The 20,567-nt window shown below is 33.4% G+C and overlaps 3 protein-coding genes across 4 annotated transcripts; all 3 read left to right on the forward strand.

The window, feature by feature from the left end:
• The first annotated feature begins 271 nt into the window (after positions 1-271).
• LOC148563104 (uncharacterized) lies at positions 272-2,044 on the forward strand. Its single transcript, XM_088491170.1, has one exon. It carries the CDS (start codon positions 272-274, stop codon positions 2,042-2,044), a length of 1,773 nt encoding a protein of 590 aa, XP_088347296.1.
• Positions 2,045-3,472: 1,428 nt separating this feature from the next.
• On the forward strand, positions 3,473-4,090 carry LOC107647691 (uncharacterized). Its single transcript, XM_016351747.1, has 2 exons — positions 3,473-3,712; positions 3,779-4,090. Exons 1-2 carry the CDS (start codon positions 3,473-3,475, stop codon positions 4,088-4,090), a joined length of 552 nt encoding a protein of 183 aa, XP_016207233.1.
• Positions 4,091-14,899: 10,809 nt separating this feature from the next.
• LOC107648536 (uncharacterized) lies at positions 14,900-16,918 on the forward strand. 2 transcript variants are annotated; one of them, XM_016352361.3, is made up of 2 exons: positions 14,900-16,176; positions 16,652-16,918. In XM_016352361.3, exon 1 carries the CDS (start codon positions 15,043-15,045, stop codon positions 16,129-16,131), a length of 1,089 nt encoding a protein of 362 aa, XP_016207847.1. In that variant the 5' UTR covers positions 14,900-15,042; the 3' UTR covers positions 16,132-16,176; positions 16,652-16,918. The 2 variants fall into 2 exon arrangements, with proteins under 2 accessions (XP_016207847.1, XP_016207848.1); XM_016352362.3 differs by having other exon boundaries at positions 16,655-16,918.
• The last annotated feature ends 3,649 nt before the right edge of the window (positions 16,919-20,567 follow it).

Genomic DNA, 20,567 nt, shown 5'->3' on the forward strand with positions numbered 1-20,567 from the left:
TTCAAATAATCTGAGGTGTGGGTCTCACTCCAAGTAATATTAATATGGATTGTGCAAACATTATAGCTTGGAATGTGAGAGGAGCTAGAAATAAGCTGGCTCGGGTGCATCTGAAACAATTGGTAAAGAATTTTCATCCATACGTTTTTATCATTTTAGAGACTCATTGTGCTTTCCAAAAGGTGGCTGTCTTTTGGAACAGATTAGGTTATACTCCTATTCATATTGAAGAAGCTCAGGGGCATAATGGAGGTATTTGGGTGCTCTCTGCATGGCCCGGAGTATCTTGCAATGTCGTGGCAGCGAGTTCGCAAGTGGTGTGGAGTTTTCGAATGGCGGTTTCTCTTGGGTCTGTGCAGCAATTTATGCAAGTCCCGTTCCTAGCATAAGGGAAGAAGCTTGGAGGGTTTTGACAGATTTTTTCAGAAATTATTCAGGTCCTTTATTAGCTATTGGGGATTTTAATGAGATCCTTCTTTCATCTGAGGTTAAAGGTGGGAACTTTGTCTCTCGAAGGGCAGAGTGGTTTGGAGCTCTCCTAGATGAGTGTGGTTTGATTGATTTGGGAGCTCATGGATCCTTGTACACTTGGTTCAGACATATGCAGGGTAATCGGTTCATCTCGAAGAGGCTGGATAGGGCTGTGGCTACTGATGCTTGGTGTTTTCGTTTTTCGGAAAGCTATGTAGAGAATTTGGCGAGGATGCATTCTGACCACTGTCCCATTATGGTGCGATGTCAAGGTAATGATAGAAGAGTCGGGGTAAAACCTTTTCGTTTTCAAGTAGCTTGGTCTTATCACCCAAGTTTTTCGTCGGTGGTCAGGGGTGCTTGGGACAAGGATAGACCCAATCCTATTCGTTGCCTTTCTCAGGTCAGAGATGATGCTTTGGCCTTTAACCGAGATGTCTTTGGGAATATTTTTAAAAGAAAGAGGGAATTGGAGAGGCGTGTGACCAGTATCCAACAGAGAATGGAGAGAGTTGATGCTTTATCCCTTATACAGGAAGAAAGGGAGTTACAGGCTGAATATAGTAATCTGCTTATGCAAGAGGAGTTATTTTGGTATCAAAAATTCCGAGAGCACTGGGTCAGATTTGGAGATAGGAATACTAAGTTCTTTCATATGCAAACCATTATGCGGAGGAAGCGTAACAAGGTTCAGGGGTTGTTTTTGGAGGATGGAAGATGGAGTACTGATCCGCAAGAACTCGAAGAATGTGCAATTGGATTTTATAGAGATCTTTTTTGTAATGTGGAACAGGTAGAACTTGATGTGATGGGGGATCAGGAATTACCTTCTTTATCTCGTGAAGCTATTGAAAGTCTCATAAGAAATATTTCTAAAGAAGAGGTTAGGAAGGTGGTTATGGGCATGAACTCTTTTAAGGCCCCAGGTGCCGATGGTTTTCAAGCTTTTTTCTTCAAGGAATATTGGGAAGTGGTTGGTACAGAGGTATGGGAACTTGTTAAGAAGGCTTTCGCTGGATTTGATCTGGATAGTGCTCTATTTGACACTTTGGTGGTGCTGATTCCTAAAGTTGATAACCCGTCTCGCATGAAAGAGTTTCGTCCTATCAGCCTCTGTAATGTCATATACAAGATTATAACTAAGGTGGTTGTGGAGAGGTTACGACCTTTTCTACAAGATATCATTGGCCCTCTACAGGGAGGGTTTATTCCTGGAAGGGGTGCCCCAGACAATATCATTGTAGCCCAAGAAGTTCTCCATTTTATGAAGAAAACCAAATCAAAGAAAGGTGTTCTTGCTTTTAAAATTGACCTAGAAAAGGCTTATGACAAGGTGAGCTGGGAGTTTTTGGAGCAATCTCTCCTAATGTTTGGCTTTTCAGGTACTATTGTTTCTCTTATTATGAAATGTGTAAAGTCTTCCTCCCTTTCTCTAATGTGGAATGGTAACCGGTTGGATGGTTTTCAGCCAAAGAGGGGGTTTGAGGCAAGGAGACCCGATGTCACCTTATTTATTTGTTATTTGTATGGAGAGATTGAGTTGCCTCATTGCAAGGCAAGTGGAGGTTGGTAGATGGAAACCAGTGACCGTGTCTAGGGGAGGTTCTGTAATCTCCCATCTCCTTTTTGCAGATGACCTTATCCTTTTTTGCAAAGCGAAGAAATCTCAAGTGCTTCATGTTTTGGACACTATGGCCACCTTTTGTAGAGCATCTGGTATGAAGGTGAATTTTGACAAATCTCGTGCTATCTGTTCTATGAATGTTTCTAGACAACGCAAGGATCTCTTCACTGATATTTCTTCTATCCGATTTGCTAATTCTCTGGGAAAATACCTTGGTGTCCCCCTCAAGCATGGCAGAGTTACTAAAGCTGATTTTAATGATGTGGTTGATAAGCTTACTAATAGGCTAGCATCTTGGAAAGGTCGCTTCCTTAATAAAGCTGGTCGTATTTGCCTTGCTAAATCAGTTTTATCTTCTATACCTATTTATAGGATGCAAGTAAGCCTTTTTCCATCAGGTGTGTGCTCTAACATTGATAAGATTACTAGAAGTTTCATTTGGTGTGGTAGTCATAATCACCGTGGTCTTCATTTAGCATCTTGGAGAGTTTTGACGACTCCGAAAAAGTTTGAAGGTCTTGCTTTGCGGGAGTCGCGGTTGGTCAATTTTTCTTTATTAGGAAAGCTAGTTTGGCAAATTTTGATGAATCAAGAGAAACTATGGGTCAAGATTATGCTTCAGAAATACCTCCAGAATAGAAACTTATTTGCAGCTAAAGCAATGGGTTCTTCATCGTATATATGGAAGTCTATTGTGCACTCAGCTTCCGTATTAAAGGAAGGGTTTGTTTGGGAAGTGGGAACTCTTTCTAAGAATTTCTGGTTTGACTCTTGGTTGCACTCTGGGCCAGTAGGAGCGAGGGTTAAATTTCTTGATATCTGTGAGGTTGCTTTGACCATTGAAGATGTTTACCGTGATGGAGTTTGACATTTGGAGAGGATTTACTCTTTTATTCCTAAGGACTTAAGGGAAGACATTCTTAGTTTAGTACATATTTCGGCTTCTGGTCGTGATTTGGGTTGGAGTTGGGAGCACACTCTTTACTCTGCTAAACAAGGATATTTATGGTTAATTCAGAATAAGTTGAATTGGGATAGGAATATCAATTGGCTTTGGCTTTGGAAGGCACGGGTCCCTGAAAAGTTGAGGCTCCTAGTGTGGCTTTGCCTTCATGATGCTGTACCAACTCAATATCTGCATTTTCGGCGACATCTCTCCTCCTCATCCTTATGTACACGTTGCAATCAACTTCTGGAGACAATTCTTCATTATTTTCTGGATTGTGAAGTGGTGCGATCAGTTTGGGTTTCTCTAGGTTTTTCTGATGTGTGTTTCTTTGGCTCTCACGAGGTGCATGATTGGTTCAAGCATGGCCTCCTCAATGAGGTTGTTCTAAATTTGCAGCTATAATATGGTCAATTTGGCAAAACAGAAATATGGGTAATTTTCAGGGAGTTTTTGGATCTGCTGGGTCAATTGCATACAAGGCTCGCAGGTGCATGGTGGATTTTGAATATACAACTCAGAATCGAGTGTGTTGCATCCAGGGATTAAAACCTCTGTCTTGGTCTCCGCCAGAACCTGGTGCTTGGAAGTTAAATTGTGATGGGAGTGTGAACTTGGGGGATGATTGTGCTGGTTTTGGGTGGGTAATTCGCGATAGCTCTAGTCAATGGGTAATGGGATGCTCAGGAAATTCCTTTGGATCTAGTGTCATCAAGATGGAGTTGTGGAGTATATAGAAAGGTTTGGCTTGGGCTTGGGAGGCGGGTCTTAAGCTTGTTGTCTGTGAGACAGATTGCGCAGCAGCTTTTGAGCTAGTGACTGGTTGGCAAGTTCCACTCTGGCATCTTGAAAAAGAAGTAATACAACTGATCTTTGACTTGAAGTTAAGAAGGGATTGGGATATTCGTTTTGAGCTTATCCCGAGAGAAGTTAATGTCGTGGCAGATCGGTTGGCAAAGATGGGATCTGAAGGTAGCAGAACTGATGAGGTTCACCTTTGGCACCAGCCACCAGAGGTGGTTTGTCCTCTCTTACTGTTAAGAACCTGATTTCTTTTCTTTTTCTTTTCTGCTCTTTTGTTTTTTCTCTTGGTTGTTCACCAAAAAAAAAAAAAAAACTACGTATGGTTATTGGCTTATTGCTAATCTCACAATAACCTCCAATACACGTCTAAAATGCGCCGTCATCATTCTCCAGTCGTCACCTTGCGCTGCTGCACCCCGTTGGCTGTATCGACACCGCCGCAGCCTCCTGCTGACACCATCGAAATCTCACCTGACACCGCTATCCCTCCATAACAAAGGTAAATCCCCCCGCCTAGCCAAGACACTAGACAACAAAACATTGATTTTTGGCCCGTATCCGATTAGTTGTCGAACCATTGAAGGAGGAGCAGCAGAGTTAGTCGTTGCGTTGTTTTTTATACGACGTTTCAGTGAAGCTACTTTAATGGCCAGTTTAAGATGATCAACTTGGCCCAACTTTCGACACGTCATGACCAATGCCAAATGCTCAGGTGCTACTCGTCGTAAGGACCTACTTAACTCTAGACTCAGATTTCATAAGAAAATGTTGTTATAAGCCTTTATCGGTTTAATCATGAATAAATTATTATTCATGGATTAGCGTTTAGTTGCTCGCAAGGTTAGTTTCTTTAAAGTTGTGATGTAAGAAAATACATAGCAACAGAAAATAACATATATAAACATATATACAAATATACACGAGTTAAGTTTAAGGATACGTGCCATCTATCAAAAACCGAGTATCACACTAAGTTATATGTACATATACAAAAGAAGAAGTTAGTCCCAATCCTCACACGGGTTTCCTAAACTGGAACCGAACTACTAAGATGTCCTACCCCTCTAAAAGTACTACAAAAGCGAGAAAAAAGTAATACTAATATCATAAAAAAAGGAGCGGAATATTCACTGCGACTAACTCTGGAGTGATCTCCAAACATCGTCCAAGAAAGTGGTCCCAAGCGTGCTCCATATGAAGACTCCGTCGCGCACCGGATCCTCATAGCTAAGAATAGAACGAAACTCAAAGAGCTCCTCTGCTGGACCCGTCTGGGGAGGGGGAAAAAGAAAGAAAAGAAGGGTGAGAACCTAGAGTTCTCAACAAGGTAAAAGGGGAACCTAGGGTCTTTGTCTCTAAGTTGTCGCGAAGCAGAAAAAAAAAACAAGCACAGAGACTCAAGGCACAAATATACATATAACAAGTAGATAGCATAGACAAACAGGAAAATAGCAGTGAATAATTCACAAGAAATACATATGCGCAAACAAGATGATGTATGCCTGTTCTTAGTGCAGGCCATGAGCTTATGCGTCGGTTGTCTACCCGCAACCCGACGTTACTCGGAGTGAACCCCGAATATGATTCCTTTACTGTGTCAATTAGACACCTTGGCATCACGGTTACCCGTGTCAATTAGGCCTCATTATAATAACATTTCAATGTGTATTACAGTAAGGAACAGTGTTATCAGTTAGGAAGGCACTTTCGCATTAGCAAATTGGCACAAGGCCCATTCAACATACATTATGCTATCAATTAGGCGGACATTCCCGCATTAGCACTTTGGCGCAAAGGCCCATTCAAACAAACAATTCTCATGAATCATTATCCATTCATGGTTTCATTTTCTTTCTTTTCATCATGCCTCCACATCACCTTATAAATACGCATACCTCCGCATCACCATATTATTAAGCATACCTCCGCATCACCGTGTTACTAAGCATACCTTCATATCACCTTTCAACTTGAAACCTTCCTAGGGGAAACTTACATCCTTATTCATTTCCTAGGCTTGTTTAGTCTAAAACCTTCTTGGCGACCAATTTTCTATTTAACAGTTAATGTAACAAACGGACTCGGATTCAGGAAAACTTTATGTCCACATGTTTGTATTGAATTCAAGTTTCTAAAGGTTTAGAAATCATATTTTTCCGGGCAATTTGACACTATATATTGAAGAAAACCTGAGACTACTGTCTTTAGATTTTGGGGCAGCACCTTGCTGTTTTGCTATGTAGTTCTTATGTTGTGAATACTTATGCATGACCTATTTCTCTTGATAAGGTAACTCTAGAGGTCCTAATCTTTAATTTGAGTTAAATTTTACTGAATTTGGATTATAATTGAATTTTATACAAATTTTAGAATTCTGCTACTGCATTTACAAAGATTCAAAAAAGAACATACAGCAACGGTGTTTTTATAAATTCTACAATAATTTCAATTCTAATCCGTTACTTCTAAATTTTGGTAATATTACAATCAACACTCCTAAATTTCAGAATCCACAAGTTTCAGATTCATATCACTTTATTTAATTAATTAATTAGAAATTGGAAGTGGTGTCCTGTTTTCATAAATCAGTTCAGAGTTTCTACCAAACAACCATCTTCCAAGTGACTTATTTAAGTATAAAAAATAAATATGGACATAAAATTTGTACTCACTTAAAATAGACTGATATATATTTAAAATTCTTTTTGGAAGCAACTCAAAATTCCGTTTAAATCAAAAGTTATAGCGTCTGGAAGTTGGTACTGCAGAACCAGAAAACCAGAAAATTCTGCAGCAACCACTAAACTTCAAAAATTCATATCTTCCAAACTACTAGACCAAATTCCCTGAAATTTTTATGGGGTAATCTTGACTTATAGAAATTTTTTAGAAAAATGGGTTGGTTTGAAAATCATGTCCATATTATTCCCAGTTTTTGTTTTAAGTTGCTGTCCAAACATTTTAGAAATTTCTGCAGCAAGCCTTCTCAATTTCACTAACCAAATTTAGTCCTCTAGGTTTCCAACTTATACCAATCTACCATTCCTCTTATTCATTACCATATCTACTTAAATTATATCATAACCCTACCCCGAAACCTCAGTTTCATGTATCTATCAGAAATCACCATGGTTTATATCATACAAGCACACTTTAAAGCATTAGAATTCTGCACTTCTTCTAATAATAATAAACCAACCAATCAACAGAATTTCAGCAACAACAGTCTTATCAACTCATCACCTTCAATTAGAAATTGCATCTATCAATTACCCATAATTCTAACTCTTATCTCTTTTAAGGTTGAAAATTCTATTTTTACTTCTTTCCGGAATCAGAACCCTAACCGTACGGAATTGGAGCTTTGGCCTCTCTTCCAAGAACGAATGGCCGACCTCAACTTGAACAAGGGAAGAGTTCTTGCTTATGGTCACTACTGTTCTAGCAAGAATTGGAATTAGAATGGTAGAGGTGGAATAAAAGGGAAGAACAAAATTTGAATCTGAAGAAGAGGAAGAAGGAGAGTTGCTAGTTCTCACCCAGCAAAGAAGCTTCGAAGATTCCGAGTGATGAGAGGTGGGGCGCTTTCCTTCTTGCTGCGGATGGCTTCTTCCTTCCTTTTCAGTTTCATTTTGCTTTCCTTCTCTCTGTTCTTCTCCTTTGTTTGTGCATGTTTTGGTTCAAAGAAAATGAGAAGTACTAAATTCATTAAGTGGAAGAAAAAGAAGTGGGTGAGGCAGTGCATAAGGCTTCGTGGCTTCTCCCCACCTAAACACAGCATCAATGCATGCTTGAAGAGGTGTAACCATGGTTCCAAAAGGTGCTTGAGAGGAGAAGTGATATGGATTAAATTTGAGTAGGTAAATTTTGGTTTGGTTGAACCAGGAGAAGGAAAAGAAAACTGTGCTTTTGAAAAAGAGGAAGGAAAAACCGAGTTAATGGTTGGTAACACTTTTACGCTAATTTCTCAACTAATTCATTATCTACGCTTTATTTTTTTCATATATCTAATCTTATGCGCGCCAGCGAACGCTGTAAAGAATCAGAAATCACAGGCCTCATGGAGTAGGGTGATTACACGCAGGGACGGATCTAAAAATTTTAATATGGAGAGGTCGAATTTTAGATAAATTTTTAATTTTTTATTATATTTTTTCATTTTATAAAATTAATTTAGACATAACATATAATTATTGAATTAATTTATATATATATATATATATATTAAAAAATTATAAATTCTTTTTTACAATTTTATTTTTAGCCTAAGAGTTGTATAAAAGAAATATAACAATATTAATTATAAAATTATAAAATATCAATAATTTATAATATGTTTAGTTAAAAAATTATAATTTGACAATACCCTTATAGAATATCTTTATAAAAAAAATTTTAATAATATAAATTTAAAAAAGATATAAGTATTTTTTATAAAAAAAACATCTAAAATACATAGTGTGATTACTAAAATATAACTACGTAAGTCATTATTAATACTTTATATAATAATATAAATGTTAAATATGTTGATATTAAAAAATAAATAATTTTTTTTAAAAATAGATATAAAGATGGTTATATAAAAACTAATTTAAAAAGTATAAAGACTCGAGAGTATGATATTAAATTGGTTAAATAAAAAATATTAATAAGTAAAATAATTGAGATCTATTATATAATGAAAATAATACATATAAAATTAATAAATGACATAATATTTTTTATTTTTAATCGCATATATCATATATAAATATAGTTTTTTAAAATTTTGGGAGCTAAGGCCACTACTCGCCCCCCTCTAGATCCGTCCCTGGGTATGCGGATGGTTATTTTAATACTTATGTCGATGATTATTTTGATTGAATTGGATTTAGTTATATATAATTAAAATATGTTAGATGTTCAATTCATTAATTAGGTATGCGGATGATTCTTTTTATCCTCAAGTGGATGGTTATTTTCACTAGGGATGAGCGACGCCAGTAGCGACGTGTGGCAAGCCAAACAGCGACGGTGAAGTGGGATGATTATTGATGAATGTGGGGTGGCAGCCGGTTGAGAAAGAAGAGGGTATTAGAGTGAAAGGTTTTGGTAAATTAGGATTTGGGATGGTTATATTTTTGGAATAATTAAGTGGAATTTTTTATTTAGGTAATTTATAGAGTATTTTTTATTTTTTATATGTATTGAGCTAAATCTACCGTCCATTATACACATCGTAAAGATTCTTCATTGTCTCCCTAGCGGAGTTCTTTAAGTTATCATACAGAGTAAACTATTTTTTTTATCCACGAGAGTTGAAAACGTTGATACATCTACCTATAGAAGTAGGAAATTATTATTTGTACTCACAAAACATGAATTTCGCACAACAAAAATTATCCAAACACTAAAAAATTACCTAAAAATTTCAAATTACCCTTATCATCATCTGTATCATCATCACATTATTCTCTCTCTCTGAAACATACGTGTTGTTACAACAGAAACACCAACAACCGTAACAGAACACATCAAATAGAGAAGAATTAGAAACCAACTGAGCCAATGCAACCACATCATCACAAAAGAAATAGATCCAACACAACAAATTTAATTCGCAAGGTGAAAGTCCACCATTTCGTCTTTGCTCCTTTCTACATTCTCCAACAACAACAGCACCAGCAACAATGATGAAGGAGTAATAGAAAATGAGAGAAGAGATGAAGAGTTTGACGAGTACCATTACAAAACTAGGCGTTGAAGTCATCGGCGATGGTCCTCAGCAAACTCCCCACCTTCTGGTTTTCTGGCGACAACAACCACCAGTAGATGAAATTCTCCTCCAATCTTCTTGCAAAGCCACGGAGTCTAATCCTCATCGGAGACCGCGTCCTCGCGCTCTACAACGTCGGCTCGTCGTGGTTGATGAAAGTTGTGCGACGGTGCTGATGGTTGGTGAATTAAAGTCGCTGTGGCTAATGAAGATCACGTGACAGTGCTTTAGGGAGTCCAGCAAGTTCAAAGCTTTTGGAGGTAGAGATAGAATTTGCTTCTTGGCGAAGTACACCAAGAGTGGGAGGGCGTTGGAGGTCTTGGAAGGTGGAGGAAAAGATGTAATGGTGGTGATTGTGGATCTCTTGATCGCTACGGTAGCGTTAAGGGAGGCCGACGACAAAAGTCCATTATAAAGTGGGCTGGGAATGAAAAAAATAAAAAAAAAAAAATGCGAAGAGAGAGGGGAGTGATTGTATTAGTGGTGAAGATATGGATAATTTAAAATTTTTAAGTAATATTTTAGTATTTGGATAATTTTATTGTATAAAACGCATATTTTATAGATACAAATATTTTCCCTCTTCTATGAGTAGATGTATTAACCTTTTCAATTTTCGACAAAAATAATAATTTACTCTATCGTATATACCTGTTGTAGTACTTTATTCTTAATCTTATATATGTAGTTATGCAAGTGTGAATTTACTTCATTATCACATTGTCATAGTAAACTACTCATTCCATTATAATTTCGTAAAAATAAGAACGACAGTCAAACACAACATTAGAATCTAAAGAAAAAAGGTAATGTTATTTTAAAATTGATCACGTCACTATGATTTGATAAAATTTTGATATAATTATACTTTATATTATATATATATATATATATATATATATATATATATGGCATTATCAATTAGAAACAGCAAAGTTTATCCTTTTCAAATAAATATGCAAAAAATCAATTTAATTTGTCGACTAGTCAACTTATTTGTTCATTTAAATAAATGTTGAGAGTTTATATTTTATCTTATACATGACAAATTCTTAGTGAAACACTTATAAATTAGTGTTTAACCTATCGAATTAAAAAATATTATGAAAATAAAAAAATAAATATACAAAGAGATAAATTATTCAGAAATTATTTTTAATATGGAAATAGAGATGGTATTTTGGTTGAATATTGATATTTGAAGTGTATTACAGTACTGTGGAACTCATTCAACACGCCCCCCACGTGTTGCACCACGCCCCCCACGTGTTGCACAATACACTGCCATGTGTCCAACACGCCCTCCACGTGTTGGTCAGGATGCTGCCACGTGTTCAACACGCCCCCACGTGTTGCACCACGTCTCCCACGTGTTGCACCACGTCTCCCACGTGTTGATTTTTCACCTACAAAATTCACTCATATGTAATTATACCAAATAATCTCATTCCCCAAAAAAATACCAATATTTTTTCCATATAAAAAAAAAATCAGCCTAAATTATTAGACCGTAAATTCAACATGCTGAATGTAATTTGATTGACTATCAATCTATCATACAAATAGGTGATGGAAGAAACTTTCTGTATTGTAACTAATGTGATAGAGATTAATGAGTGAAAAAAAAAAAAAACACTTATGTTTTATTGGAATGAATGAGCGTAAAATGATTTTCTTCTTGAGTAGAAGATATCATTTTAGCTCAACAATGAGGCATTGAATGAGGGGCAAGATTGTATTAAAGTTGTGCATGGACTTTCTCATAGTGAGAAGCGAGGTGACAACTGAGATAAAAAGAGACCACAATTTGCACAGAAGGGGAATCACCTCCATTTAAAGCGGAGTCATAAAATCGAGACAAATTAATTCACTAAAACAAGCAAAAGTCCAACATTATTAAAAGCCCTAAAGTCCAAACATTATTAAAAGCCCTGTGTATGTTGTGCCCAAATTGGATCTTGTGATATTTATTTTTGTCTTTATTTTAGATTTTCACTACTCTTGCTAGGAGTTAGGATAGATATTCTTTAGGCGGTCTTTGATTTTTACTCAAAAATAAGACATTAAAAACATTAACACAAAAGTTAATATTTTTATATTCTGTTTAATAATAAACTAAATAAAAATAGAATAAATAATAAAAAAATTTAATTTACTTCTATTTTTTTACACAAAATTTAGAATAAAAAATAAAATAATAAAAAATATTATTATAAAAATTTAATAATGATAATAAAAAAAATAAATTGTGACTTCGTCTAATAATTTTGTGTCTTTTTTAACAGAAAAAATATAAAATACACTAATTCAATATCTTAAGATATAATATCTTTATCCATGTTTTATTTTCAAATACAATTTTGTTTTTCTATATTTATATCTCATACCTGTTTTTATAAACAAATACAACTATTATTGGTAAAAATTTTAATTTTTAATAAATGTATTATAAATATGATACCAAAAAATGTTGGGCATTAGTGACTTTTTAATTTAGATAAAATATCATTCTTTTTTAATTTGTGTAAAGACCAGAAGATTTACGTTTTTCTGTATTATTAGCTAATTTTGCAGGCATATTACAAAATTAAAGAAAAAAACACATATATATTTTGCAAATTGCACTAACAAAATAAGTAAAAAATAAAATTGTAATCTCATTTCGCTAGTACTACTACTGAAAAAAATAAACAAATCAGTTATACACAGTTTCTTCTCTGCCGCTATTTATTTTGCATTTCTTGTTTTGGCTTTTTTTTTTCTTTAATATGTCATTTTTTTAAAAAAATTATTATCCAATTTTCACTCTTTTTAAATTATTTACTCAATATTATGGTGGCCACAACGTATTTTCTTAAATGACTAAGAATCAATTTGCATTGATTTTTGAAAATCATTATATTTTTTTAATGATTACATTTTCAGTAGGGAACTCATTTCAGTCCGTATTTATGGCTCACCTATCATAAAAAGTGATTCCACATCAGATTTTGCGTTATAACTAATAAATAGGAACTCAATGAATCTCTCTCTTCTCCATTAGAAGGAACTAACTTTAATCTCTATTGTGGTCCCACCTAATTAATTAATTAAGTAATTAAAATTAATATAATTATTATTTTTTTATAATAATATTATTTAAATTTATAAATTCAAAATAATTCAATATTATAAAATATTAAAATAAATAACTTAAATTTGATTAGTATTTTAAATTTTATAAACAAAAATAAATAATCCAACTAAAAATTATTTTATAATATATAAAAATTAAATTTATTTTTTATGTAAAATAAATTTAATTAATTATGATTTAATATAACAATATAAATAATATTTGATATTGATTTAACATAATTATTTATATTAATTATAATTTAATATAACTAATTATTAAATAATTAATTAAATAGATATATAAGTATTTAATATATATTTAATATATTTTTTATTTTTTTTATTAACTTACCACATGACATGATTTTATTGGTTGTTGCAAGTCCCTGTTTAGAGGAACTCTCAACCTTGATCCCCGTGAAGAGCCTTCATTCTCTTTTCACTCCAATGACAATTGAGTCCCCATATGTCAGAAGAGGAACTCTATTTCTTAGTATTGGAGTTGCTCTTAAGGCTCAGTTTGGACCTATAATGTACGGACACAGACACGGCACACGACACGGGATACGCCGACATATGAATTTCAAATTCTTATAGGACACGGGACACACATATATATAATTTGAAGTATTTAAAAATGGTAATAATATTTTGATATTTTATTGATATTAAAATATAAATTAAATTTTTAATTATTTTAATATCTTATTTTAATTATATAAAGTATTTAAAATATTATTTTATTTTAATAAATAATAATATATACTATTTCTTAATTTATTTCAACAATATACATGTTAAGAATAAAGTTAGACACGCTAACACGTAATGGTAATTAGATGTGTCCGAGCGTGTCCGACGAAGAATTTTTTATCTTTTATTAAGACACGGTTGAATACTGTAGACACGCTGTGTCAGACGAGTGTCTATGAATGTCGTGTCGAAATGTGTCCGACACACAGACAACTCAGCGAAGTGTTCGTGCTTCATAGGTTTGGATTGATTTTTAAAAAAAAAAAACAAATTTTATTTATTTATATATTCTTTTAAAAAAATTTTATTGGACAAAAATTATTTCATATTTAGATAAATTTTTTTTAAAAATTTTTAAATATTAAAAACATCTTTTGTTTCTTTTTTTTTAAAGTAAGATATTGTTGACTTAAAAAAAAAGTAAATAGTTTATTTTTTATTAAAAGTGTTTTTCTTAAAAGATATATCTAAATATGTTTAAAACGTGATTATTGTATTTTATCATTATTGAAATCTTAATATAAGAATATTAGTCATAAAAAATTTTCATAATAAAAATACATAATCTCAATAAAAAAATTTTCATAATACAATAAGATTACTTTCATCCATTGTTTAATATTTTTTATCATTAGAATATTAAAAAATATTAAATAATTGATAAAAGTATTGTATTTTATAATAAAATTTTTCGTTATCAAATATTTTTTTATTTATTGATACATCATGTAAAATATGTTGCTCCTTACTTTTGATGCAAAATAACTCTGCAAATTCAAATAATAATACAGAATACATAATCTTTTATTACCAGGCCAAAATTAAAATTTAATAAATTTTTTATTTAAATATAGAAATAAGACAATTGTTAGCAAGACTCCTCTGTTAAATTGACACACTCTTTACTGTAATAAATTTTTAAAATGCTATTGTGGTATTCATAGCAAGTACTCCACATTTATCTAAAAAAAGTGTATGTTCTAAATTTTAGTATTAATTTAATAAAAAATTAAATATATTTTTATTTTGATATTTTTTGTTCGAAACATCATTCTATTTTTAGAATTTGATGACTTTAGATGGATATTTATAGTGATTTTATTTGTACGTGTACAATCAAAAATTTAAAAATAAAATAAAAATTAAATTTTGTAGATGTAGATGCACTTTTTTTTATAATTATTAAAATATTCTCACCAAAAATTAAAACATTTGTCACTAATTTGTTACCAATATTAATGTTAAATTTTGCCATATTTTTCTCTCTGATGCTATATTTTCATTTTTATTCTTAGATAATATTAATTAGTATCTATAAACATCTAAATTTTGTACATAATAATAAACAACAAATATTTTTTGCTCATTGGCAGTATATATCTGCCTCTGCATTATACACTCTGCATTAAAACCTTTGATTGTACAAAGTACCAACTTATCATTACCTATTTGAATTTCCTTTCACACGATATAACTCTGTGTAACGATAGAACCAAGGTAGTATAAGATTATATCAGAAGCCTTACTAGACAACTAACCATCACCTCAAAACCAACCGATACACTTATCATGATGAATAATAACAACTTTGTTTTTAACGAAATGAATACTGTTTTCACAAGCAGCTATATTATGAGAAATAATAACCATGACAGAGGTCTTGCTGGGCAACAACACTACATAAAACCTCTTCGGAGGAGAAGAAGAAGGCTTCCCACAACTAAGCCTTATCAAGAAAAGTTTCTGAATCTAGCTCAGGCAAGAAAAGAGATTGCTATTGCCTTGAAATTACATAAAGCTACTACTAAAGAAGTCTCCAAACAACAAAAGCAGCAACAACAACAGCAACAAAGATCAGAATCAAAATCATTTAATAAAACAGGTTATGATGAGCAACAAGAAGAATTTAAGCAGATGATATTAAATTCAAGTACCTTATTATCTCATGTTAATCTTTTTCATTCTACCATTTCTCCTCCTCCTCCTCATCTTCTTCCCTTAGTTCCAAATTCATGTACCTTTCCTTTTTATTCATCAATTTCTTCTTCTCCTCCTCTTCTTCCCTTAGTTCCAAATTCCTGTACTGTTCCTCTTCATTCTCCAATTTCTCCTCCTCTTTCTCATTCTCATTCTCCTCCTGCACTACCTTCTATGGTTGAAAATTTTAGTTATGCCATTCCAGATCATACTTTAGGATTAAACCAAAATTTTCATGATTTCAACTATTCGGATGATATCCTTTTTCTTGATAACAATATTTCAGTAAATTCACCTTTGTTTAATTATTCATCTTCATCATCATCATCTTCTATGCCACTTTCTGCTATGGTTGATCAAGACGTTCCTTTAGTTGTAAAAGAGGATTACGATGTTTTTTCTAATTCAATGGTTGTTGAACCCATGACTAAATTTGAAGTTGGTGGTAGATTTTCTTCTAATTCAATGGCAGCGGGTGTTGGAGCCACGGCTAAAACCCAAGTTGGTGGTGGAGCTTTGCATACAGCTATGGATGATGAAGCTATGGAAGAGATTAGACTAATCGGGGAACAATATCAAAAGGAATGGGATGACGCTGTGGATTTGATCACGTCAATTTCGTGGCTCGAATTCTTGATGAACATGGAAAATAATGGTGCATGGGAAGAACAAAATCCTTGATCATCTTAGATGCACCCGGTTCAATTTAGTGTATCATACATTAAGGTAATCCAATAATTAACTTGTTCAAAATTATGGAATTAGATTACTTGTGTATGATATACCTAATTGTTAATTCAATTTAATATATTAAATATTAAATTAATTGTAAGTTAAATTTAAATTATAAGAGTGTAGCTTCTATCTAATTGATCAAATTTATACCATTATTTGATGCATTATACACCTAATTCAACTTGATGTTCTATTATTCCTGTAGAATATAGTGCATGCGCATCATGCATTGTTTTGAACTTTTTATGTTTTTTTACTTTTGTACTCATAAGTACTCTCTTACCATCTTTGTGAACTTCTTTATATTTAGGGTGTATTGAAAGTTGTGTATTTAAAAAAAAATTAATTTTTAAAATAACATCTATTATAATATAAATTTATATTATTGCATTAATTTATTATGTATAATAATATTGTCCTTCCATTTTTATAATATAAGAATTTAATGAATTCCTACATCTTTCAGCAGCGAAGTAAGAATGGATATGCATGCACGTTTCCGAACAAGACAATGTGAATGAAAAGTAGGAACATGGACAAGAAATGTACAAACATTCATAAAATAACTTAATTTAACTAAAGTTAATGCTTTTTAATTTTGAAACAATAAATGTATAAAGTGTGAATTATGAGCTCTTTGTAATGAATTAAACTCTGATACTTGTTGTTAAGTTTCTTTAAATGTACTATAAAATTATTAGTGGTGGATGCATGATTTAAGTTGTCTCTGATCCAAACTCACCTTTAATTAGGCTATGAAACCTTCCTATTCTTTAGTATTCCTAATTTTATCTACGTTTAATACATATTTATAGATTCACTACCAGCTAGAATATTAATTATTATGGCTCAACAATTGGTAATCAATTTTAAAGACAATCAAGGATGACCATAAAATTTTGTTGGTGAATCCCATATTAATAAAATTCAACAAGTTTTACCGAAGTTACATGTGATTATTGATAATATTAAATAATATTAGCAACTCTTGAGGAGTCACGATATAAATGTGCAAATTAAATAATATTATTGACAGATTTCTATAAAGATAATATTTTTTATTTTAATATTATGGATGTGTTAACCTTTGATAACACTTTTTTTTCTAACTTACTTTATTGATGAAAATGTAAGAAATTGTAACCATGAATAAATTTATATTTATTTATTACTAAAAACATATAATGCAAACAAATAAAGTTAATATAAATGTAAAATGACATACAGTAGAATCATAAAATAATAATATCAGATATATTATTATCTATTCAAGATTAATTTTGATTCATTCTTACTAGAATTTTGTTTACTTACATTTGAAGAAAAGGTTTGCTTTGCTAGGGTTTTGGTGCTTCTAGGGGTTTTGAGTGAAAAATCCAAATTTTGCACCTCCGTGTGCTTTACTCACTCGAATCGGTGTGATTGTGAGCAATGGAAGGAAGGAGATCAGTGAATGGTGGAGGAGGGGATGATCGCAAGAAGCGGAAGAAGAATAGAGTGGTGGTTTTTTATGATAGTGATATTCATGAAGAATTGGAGGTATGTAGGAAGAGCCTGGTGGGTCGCATTGTGGCGGATAAATCATTCTTCATTGGTACAATTAAACCTGCTATGTTCGTTATATGGAGACAACCCGAAGGTTTTCGCGTTACTAATCATGGATACAACACCTTTCATTTTTTCTTTGATAGAGAACAAGACCTGATTCGGTGGAAAAGAAGATTCCATGGCTCCTCAAGAATTATATTGTCAACATACGAAGATAGAATAAAGAGTTGAGCATTGCTGTTGAAGAATTTTCCTTTGTCCTGATATGGGTTCAACTTTGGAGTCTCCCAGAGTACTGCAAAACTTAATTAGGAAGGAAAATTGGTGTTGTGATTGGGGAGGTACTAGATGTCGGGGTGTTTGCGAGAGAGGGAATCAAGGATTGTGAAAGTTCAGATCAACCTTGATGTCACCCAAAAACTGAGGAAGACCGTGAAGATTGCAGGGCCAAATAGTAGAATTATCGAGATAAACCTAAAGTATGAGCATATAGGATATTTCTGCACATACTGTGGTCATTTAGGACATGAATTGAAAAGTTGCAGCACCTTGATTGATGACACAGTTCAAGGAGAAACGGTGGAGGAAGGTTGGGGTGAGTGGTTGAAAGCAGAACAAACTGGTAAGAGGGTGTCACACTTGAAAGAAAACTTGCAAGCAAATCAAGGTTCTAATTCAAGTGATTGGAGAAAAAAACTCTAAGAAACTCATACCAGTTAATCTTCTCAGAAGCATGGCAACTTTATCAATGAAGGAGAAACAAAATCAGCAAGACAATGAGGTAAATGAAGCTGCCAACAGTGAAGGGGTTGTCGAGGTAGTTAATAGAAGTCCTCTAATGGAGATGCAATGCGTTAAGGAGAGAGAAGCGAACCGAGCTGCAAAACAGACAAGGCTGATCATAATTCTCCAAATGCAATGGGTGTTAAAAGGAGATCAGGGGAGGCATAGGAATAGAGAGGATGAAACTTGGTGGAGGAATGAAGGCTCTGATTATTTGATTATGGATGAACCGAGGGAGGGTGCCAACTTGCAATTGGCACCCCAAGGCCAATGAAGACAATGATGTGGAACCGTCGGAGTTTGAAAAAGACCCTAACAGTTTACAACATCCAATGGATTAAAAGATCCAATTTTTTCGAAGTATTGTTTTTATGTGAGACAAAAAATAATTCTTATTTGTCAGGAGACAGTGTGAGAAGATTGGTTTTCAAGAAGCATTCTATGTAGAACCGCAAGGTACTGCAGGTAGTCTAGTTTTGGTATGGAATTCTGATGCTCAGGTAATAGTTATTGATTCAGGGAGTTTCTTTGTTCAGTTTTATTGGCTGGACAAATGGAAGAATATATTATAGGTTGTATTTGTTGTTCACCTTCACAGCGAAGAGTAGCATTGTAATAACCAGTATTTGGAGATCCTTCAGCGAATCGAATGTGCAGAGGAGAATTATTTACTGATTAGAGACTCCAATGCTATTTGGGGGTCATCATGAGAAAGAGGGAGGCAGACAAAAATCAGCAAGCTCTATAACAGGTTTCAATGAATTCATAAATGTTGGTAGCCTAAGAGATATTGGCTATGAAGATTGTAAATTCACCTAGTCTAATAGGCAATTTAGGGAGAACTAAATCAAAGAAATATTGGATAGATGTCGTGTTTCTAATGGATGGTTGGCAGTTTATCCCCATGCAAGGCTGATACACTTAGAGGATGTGGATTCTGACCACCAGCAAATTATTATTCAGTCTGACGAGCAGCTCAGGAGGCAGAAACGACGGTTCAAATTTTAAGAAAGGTGGTGCGAATCGAAAAAGGTGAAATCCATAATCAAGGAAGCTTGTAAATTGAATACCACAAGTTTAGCTATGTATGTTTTATTCAGCAAGTTAAAAATTTGTCACTATAAACTTGTTGAATGGCAATCTACTAATCCAAATAACTCTGCCAAGTTAATTGTGGAACTTACTCAAAAACTGGAAGTAGAAAAACAGAAGGCTCAGCTGGCAGATAAGCAACTTATTTTAACTGTAGAAGTTGATCTTCAAGATGCTTGTGAGAAGGAGGAGTGGTATTAGAAAGAAAAATCCTAAGTGAAATGGCTACGATGGGAAGACCAAAATACAAATTTTTTTCACGCCAAATTTCAAACTCGGAATAGACAAAATAGATCGGAGAAATTAAAAGATGAAGATGGGCTATACAGGTCTGATGTTGAGGGTATTGGGGAAGTAGCAAAAACTTATTTCAAAAAACTATTTACTACATCAATCCCTAAGGTCCTAGAGGAGGCGTTAGGAGGAATAGCTAGCAAAGTTGATGACAGAATGAACTGCGTACTTACGATACCCGTTTATGTGGAAGAAGTTAAAAGAGCAGTTTTCTCTATTAATTCCTTCTCAGCACCGGGTGAGGATGGCTTCACAACAAATTTCTATCAGTACTATGCATTTTTCTCTATTAATTTCTTCTCAGCACCGGGTGAGGATGGCTTCACAACAAATTTCTATCAGTACTATTGGGAGATTATCAAGAAGGAGGTCATTCAAGAATGTGTCAACTTTTTTTTCGGAGGTAAAATGCTTCGATCTCTAAACCACACGCAGATATGTTTGATTACTAAGGTTATAGTTGCTGATTCTATGGCTTAGATACGGACTATCAGTCTGAGTATCTTATTCTATAAGATCATTTCAAAAATATTGGTCCACAGGATGCAGTTTTGTATGGATAAAATTATTAGTGTGAATAAAAACGCTTTCATTAAAGGCAGGTTGATTAGTGACAATATCTTTATAGTGCATAAATTTATGCATTATCTAAATAACAAGAAATA

This window comes from Arachis ipaensis, chromosome B6, assembly GCF_059453495.1.
Source record: "Arachis ipaensis isolate K30076 ecotype BB chromosome B6, ASM5945349v1, whole genome shotgun sequence".
Taxonomy (NCBI): Eukaryota; Viridiplantae; Streptophyta; class Magnoliopsida; order Fabales; family Fabaceae; genus Arachis; species Arachis ipaensis.